Source organism: Giraffa tippelskirchi, chromosome 12 (assembly GCF_054371585.1).
Source record: "Giraffa tippelskirchi isolate mGirTip1 chromosome 12, T2T-mGirTip1v1.2.pri, whole genome shotgun sequence".
NCBI classification, from domain to species: Eukaryota; Metazoa; Chordata; class Mammalia; order Artiodactyla; family Giraffidae; genus Giraffa; species Giraffa tippelskirchi.
The window spans coordinates 41,072,501-41,079,080 of NC_137286.1; the positions used below are offsets into that span (position 1 = coordinate 41,072,501).

The 6,580-nt window shown below is 47.3% G+C and overlaps 1 protein-coding gene and 1 long non-coding RNA gene across 3 annotated transcripts in view; one reads left to right on the forward strand and one right to left on the reverse strand.

Annotated features, from left to right (window-relative positions):
* The window catches only part of MTHFS (methenyltetrahydrofolate synthetase), a 14,096-nt gene extending 9,727 nt beyond the window's left edge, over window positions 1-4,369 (forward strand). For both annotated transcript variants that reach the window (XM_081546751.1, XM_081546750.1), the window contains exon 3: window positions 3,921-4,369. In XM_081546751.1, the coding sequence (XP_081402877.1) occupies window positions 3,921-4,144 (224 nt within the window). In that variant the 3' untranslated portion in view covers window positions 4,145-4,369. The remainder of the gene's footprint in view (window positions 1-3,920) is intronic.
* The window catches only part of LOC145528434 (uncharacterized), a 9,161-nt gene extending 2,838 nt beyond the window's left edge, over window positions 1-6,323 (reverse strand). Inside the window, exons 1-5 of the long non-coding RNA XR_014070401.1 lie at window positions 5,675-6,323; window positions 4,010-4,169; window positions 2,477-2,554; window positions 1,546-1,623; window positions 817-1,041 (exon numbers count right to left, since the gene is read on the reverse strand). This is a non-coding gene — a long non-coding RNA (uncharacterized LOC145528434). The remainder of the gene's footprint in view (window positions 1-816; window positions 1,042-1,545; window positions 1,624-2,476; window positions 2,555-4,009; window positions 4,170-5,674) is intronic.
* Between the last annotated feature and the right edge of the window lie 257 nt (window positions 6,324-6,580).

A 6,580-nucleotide genomic window follows, 5' to 3' on the forward strand; every position in this document is an offset into this window, starting at 1 on the left:
CCACATTGTAGACACTTCACAAACGTTAGCTTCTGTGCTTCCTCTCCTCTTCTAGAAGCTGGACTTCGGATAAGAGTCAGATGTTGCATAGGATGATCTGAACAGGTAGCTACTTGAATATAGTCAGGAAACTTAGATAAATATGATCAAGAGATGTCTTACTTTATCTTTTACTCTCATTCTTCCCTTCATAGTAAATAGAACTGAGATCGACATCTTTCTGGGGAACCACAAAAACTGTTCCCAGAGGTAGGGGAAAGGATTCCGCCTGCTTAGCAGACCATGGGCACCTTGCAGTGTAGGATATGAGCTGGTCACACCAGACTGCGTGGGCGGGGATGACTGGATGGACATTTCACTGAGGTCCGTGAGGACTGTTATAATTAGACAGATTGATGAAAAGATTAGACATTCGAACACTGCTATATTTAAAATGGATAACCAACAAGGACCTACTGTACAGCACAGGGAACTCGGCTGAATGTTATGTGGCAGCCTGGATGGGAGGGGAGTTTGGGGGAGAATGGATACATGTATATATATGGCTGAGTCCCTTCTCTGTTCATCTGAAACTATCACAACATTGTTAATCGACTACCGCAAAACAAAATAAAATGTTAAAAAAAAAAAAGATTATTTACAGACATGGAAAATAGCCTCCCAAGGGCAAAAGCAGGAAGTCGTTGGGCAGGCGTGTGAGACAAGGAATCTGTCCATTTATCTAGGATTGCCCAAGTGTAATGGGAGATGCTATGGGCGAGGTGATTGGGGTGAGAGTGTCATGGCTGTGCACCCAGTTAAGGATATGGATGTTACCTTTAGGAGATTGTTATTGACGGAGAGTTTTGGGGCATGGGGAGTCATGGTGAAGGATGGATTAGGACCAGCAGGGCCTGGAGGTGGGATGACAGTTGGAATTCCAGGAGAAATGACATCTTCAAAAAGTTGAGCTGAAGTTTCTGGCAGTATGCAGAGCAGGCATGGAGAATTTTATCAAGTTTCTGCAGAGGACTTTGTGGGAGATGTGGCCATGACACTGAACTTAGCAAGAAGAGCAAGGAGAAAGAGAGAAGGTTATGCATAGGATGTGTTGAACGGAGTGTTAGAAAGCTCCGTTTAACTTCTGGACTCTGACACTGTTTTCAGCTTTTTCTTTAGTATTAAAAGGAGTCCTCTGGCCAAGCTAATTATATTGTCCTGCAAAACCCAGGATGGACAGTCTGAGTTCAGAGCATCCTAAGAGATGTCTGTGGCCCAGCTGCCGCCTCCTTGGCCAGAGGTAAAAAGGACGTTTTGTGAAGGTGACCTGAATCCTTAGTGCCTAGTGTGCACTTTCAGTCTCAAGAATAAATCAAGGCCTTTAGAGAATCCTCTTTCCTCATTTTCTTTCAGGGCCTAGTTCCTAGGCTTTTATTTTTTTGCCAAGGGGCGGGGGGTGTCGATGAAGATTCTGCAGCTCAGTGTCTGCCCCATCTCCCCAGTTAACCTTACACTGCCAATTCCCTTGTTGCTGACTCTAATGATACTGTCCTGTCTGCAACTTACTGTCCTTTTTGCCAGCTCCTGACGTTGTTTCCAGTTCCTTCTTGGGGAAGCTCTTTCCTTATGTTCCGTGACGTGGGTCTGCAAAGGAACGGAGGAAAAGATGTGTGCGGGTGTGTTCTGGGCGTAATGACAGAGCTGAACTCTAAGCTCTGGCAGTGGCAGGAGGAGGACTTGGAGGGGGCGGAGTCTAAGCACAGAAGTCACTGTGATTCCTGAGAGAGAGATGAGCAGGGCAGGGACAGGGAGGGAAGGTGAGGGTCAGTGGCCAGAGCCCTGCAGCAGGTTGGGATTAGAGTAGATCAGCAGGTTTCCTCAAGAAGGTCATGACTGTCATCGGAGGTGTGCTCTGCCAGGTTTTGGCAGGAAGGGTTGGCAGGTGTGCTGGGCGCCCAGGAGAAGCTGAGTTCATCTCTCAGTTCCGCAGGCAGTCAGAACAGCTGCTGATAGCAGGGGGCCAGCCTGGCTGACAGTCTGAACACCTCTACCCTGAACAGCCCAATCCAGAGAATTCATGGCTCCCAGCCCTCGCTGGTACGTCTTTGCCAGCAACACTACATGCGTGGTCAGTCCCTGCTAAGCTGGAGGTCACTTGGACCCCCCAGGACAGCCCTTAGAAGGCTGAGGCTCAGTACAGGATGGCCACTGGGTAGACGCCTGGGTTGGGTGTGTGCTGCTGCTTATGAGCAGCACTGGTGTGTCCGGCTCCCCGCCAGGGGCTGGAGCATCACTCCCTGGACCTCACAGAGTCCACAGAGCTCCTCACGACCTTTGTGGCTTTCTGCACACCTCTAACTGTGGGCAGCTTTTTGTAACTTTGAAGACCCTGCCTTCCTCTCTGAGCCCTGTGCTGACAAGGCCATGGCCAGTTCTGGTCCTTGTGTCCCTGGGAGAGTTCCAGCCAGAGGACCAACCATGGGACCCCATCTGGTACCTTCAGAATGTTCCTGAATAGGTCAAAGGTTGCATTCATGTGAATCCAGGAAAGCAGGAGAATTTGGCCTCCCCGCTTCTGTAAGAGGGGAGATGAAAAGGGTCAGCTTAGCCCTCCTAACAGCTCACCCTACTGCTGCTCATTGACTTTGACGAGAGTTCTGTGCTTCCTGATTTCCCTCTGACCCTCTCCCGCTCTGCCAGTTGTCAGTGCCCTAAGACATTGGCTCCCAAACTTGGCAGGAGTGTGTGTAGGGTCATCTCTATGCTTAGAGAAAGAAATTAAGAGAAAAAGGACTCCTTAGGCCCTATCCCTGGAGATTCTCTTTATCTTCTTTAACATTTATTTTTATTTTATTTATTTGTCTGTGCCAGGTCTTAGTTGTGGCACGTGGGATCTTTAGTTGAGCCATGTGAACTCTTAATTGTGGTTTGTGGGATCTAGTTCCCTGACCAGAGATAGAATCTGGGGCACCTGTATAGGGATAGCAGCCTCTCAGCCACTGGACCACCAGGGAAGTCTTGAGATTCTCTAGGTGTGGACAGGGCCTGGGAATCTGGCATTTTTGTACATGTATACATGAAAAATGGAGAAGGGCATGGCAACCCACGCCAGTATTCTTGCCTGGAGAATCCCATGGACAGAGGAGCCTGGCAGGCTACAGTCCATGGGGTCACAGAGTCAGACACAACTGAAGCAACTTAGCATGCATACTTGAAAGAACTGCCAGAGGATGGGTGATGGGCTTACTAGTTGCTGAGTAATTTTTATTTCTTTCTTTGTCTTTTTAGTTTTTTCAGATTTTCTACAGTGATCGTGTATTTCATTAAAAATCATAGAAAAAATAGACATCATTTATCAATCCTTATATACACTACCATGTGTAAAACAGAGAGCTAGTGGGAAGCTGCTGTATAGCACCGGGAGCTCAGCTTGGTGTTCTGTGATGACCTAGATGGGTGAGGGTGGGAGATCCAAGTGGGAGAGGACATATGTAAACATATAGCTGATTCACTTTGCTGTACTGCAGAAACTAACACAACATTGTAAAGCAACTGTACTCCCTCCCCTCCAAAAAAGGACATCGTTGAAAAACAAAAACCAGGTCAGGAAGTGATCGTCTTTTCTTGCCCACATTGGACATTGTGCCATGGTAGGGCCCGAGGAGAAAGATGGGTGGGTTGTTACTGACGTCTTGCATGTTGATAATGAACTCCACTGGTGGCTCTGGGGTGTCAGTTGGCAGTCTGATCCACGGCTTGGGCCAGTAGCACGTACTGTGCCTTTCCCTCCTGGCCCAGGCTCTTGGTGACATGGATATTGCCTGTGGCCTCACCAATCACAAATACAGTAGCAGCCCCCTCTCCGGTCAGTGGGTACTTGGTGTGGCCCTGGCCCCTGTCCATATTAACCTTCCTTATAAATTTGCTCCTCTTTTCCACAGGGGGACTTGACCTCATCTTCGTGCCCGGTCTCGGGTTCGACAAACAGAGCAACCGTTTGGGACGGGGCAAGGGCTACTATGACACCTACCTGAAGCGCTGTCTGCAGTCCCAGGACGTGAAACCCTACACCCTGGCCTTAGCTTTCAAAGAGCAGATCTGCCTCCAGGTCCCGGTGGATGAGAACGATGTGAAGGTAGACGAAGTGCTTTACGAAGACTCCTAAGCACCTTTGGCTCTGATGACCGCAGCTGAATAATCAAGGTTTTGTGCCAGAAAAAAGTCAAATATGTGTATTTTCTCTTTGTTAGAAATTAGTGGAAATTGCACACTAATGTGAATATGGGCTATACTGTTTTTAACAAGTAAGATACACCTAACATAAAACCAGTTTTAAAAATCAATAGCTGTGTGTGTAATAGAACGTTGATTAAAACGGAGACTATCAGCATGTGATTTTCAATTTAACTTTCTTGCCTTAATGTCCCAGGTTGGTCCGTCTGCTTTGTGGTGGTGATGGTTTAGTTGCTCAGACGAGCCTGACTCTTGGCGACCCCATGGACTATAGCCCACCAGGCTTCTCTGTCTATGGGATTCTCCAGGCAAGAATACTGGGGTGGATTGCCGTTACCTCCTCTCGACCCAGGGATCAAACCCAGGTCTCTCACATTGCAGGCAGATTTTTTACCACTTGAACCGTTAAGGAATCCCTGATTCTGCTTTGAAGTGTAAGCTGAACATTCGTGAAGCGCTATGCTCCAGCTCAGAGTGTGAGGGGAAAGGAACTTACGGGGAACGGACGCTGTCATGAAGTCCTGTCAGGGGTCTGGGTCAGCCTGGCAGGCACACAGAGACCCAGCAATTACTAAATGACTTGGTGTTTGCTTTGCATTCAAAGTTCCCCAAGAATATTCTCCCCTTTCATCATGGCTTCACTTCCTCAACCTGAAATTATGTCTTACATTTTCTAACATTTGATGGACAACAGACTGAAACCTTTTATGATTTAAATATTTAAATCTAGCTGATGTGTTCCCATCTCTGCTGTTCCGTGTGTGAGTCACTGATGAGTTTAAGATCTGGTGTCTTAAAAGAACGCATCTTAATCAGTTCTAATGAGATGGATGAAACTGGAGCCTATTATACAGAGTGAAATAAGTCAGAAAGAAAAACACCAATACAGTATATTAACGCATATATATGGAATTTAGAAAGATGGTAATGATGACCCTATATGCGAGACAGTAAAAGAGACACAGATATAAAGAACAGACTTTTGGACTCTGTGGGAGAAGGCAAGGGTGGAATGATTTGAGAGAATAGCATTGAAACATGTATATTATGATAGGTGAAATAGATGACCAGTCCAAGTTCAATACATGAAACAGGGTGCTCAGGGCCAGTGCACTGGGACAACACTGAGGGATGGGGTGGGGAGGGAGGTGGGAGGGGGTTTCAGGATGGGGGACACATGTACACCCATGGCTGATTCATGTCAATGTATGGCAAATACCACCACAATATTGTAAAGTAATTAGCCTCCAATTAAAATAAATAAATAAATTAAAAAAAAAAGATCTGGTGTTCTCCAAGTTAGACGTTATTTCTGTTGATTGGTGGTGTCTGCTCAGGAAATGAGATTTGAGGTGATGGTTGGTGGATGGCATCACAGCCAGGGAACAGGAGTCTTGTGGGGGAAGTCTAGTTATAGACAGAGACCCAGGAGGCTTCCAGGGTGCTGCTCTTTACACCGTACCTGTCCCCAGGTCCCATTGATTCTGCCTCTGAGCATGCATATGAGCTCAGTCTCTTCAGTCGTGTCCGACTGTCTCTTTGAGACTCTGTGGACAGTAGCCCACCAGGCTCCTCTGTTCATGGGATTCTCCAGGCAAGAATACTGGAGTGGGTTGCCATGCTTTTCTCCAGGGCATCTTCCTAACCCCAGGATCAAACCCATGTCTCCTGGATTGCAGGCGGATTCCTTACCCACTAAGCCACCTGGGAAGTCTCTCTTAACCTGTTCCCTCCTTTCCTCATCCTGTCGTCCCTTTTGTCCAGACTCTGAGAGTCTAAGCTGAACTGGGCAAGAGCCCCACCCTTGGCTCCTGCCTTCAGTCTACGTCTCTTCACTTTATTTCTCAGACCACAGTCAAGGTGACCTTATCAGACAGGAACCTGATCATGAAGTACCCCTACTCATCTCCTTCCAGGATCAGCTCTCCCTGTACTCTTCCCTGTCCCAGTTGTGTGGACGACCACACAGCTCCTCAAACACCACCAGTTTCTTCCACTCTTCCTGCCTCTTGGGCTGCTTTTTCTCTGGCTGCATTGCTTCTTCCTCTTTTGTTCATCTGGGAGACTCCTGTTTATCCTTGAAAACTTAGCTCCATTGCCTCCTCTTCTGTGAAGTCTTCCCCTGTCCCTTCACTTGCATAAGTGGCCCTGGGCATTGTTCTCCTCATCACATCATCCTACATGTCACTTTAGTTGTCATGGGACCTCCCATGCCGATCCCATGGTTAAGAATCCGTCTTCCAACACAAGGGATGTGGGTTTGATCCCTGGGTCAGGAAGGTCCTCTGGAGAAGGAAATGACAACCCACTCCAGTATTCTTTTTTTTTCTTTTTCAAATTTATTTTTATTCTTTAACACCAAAAACAT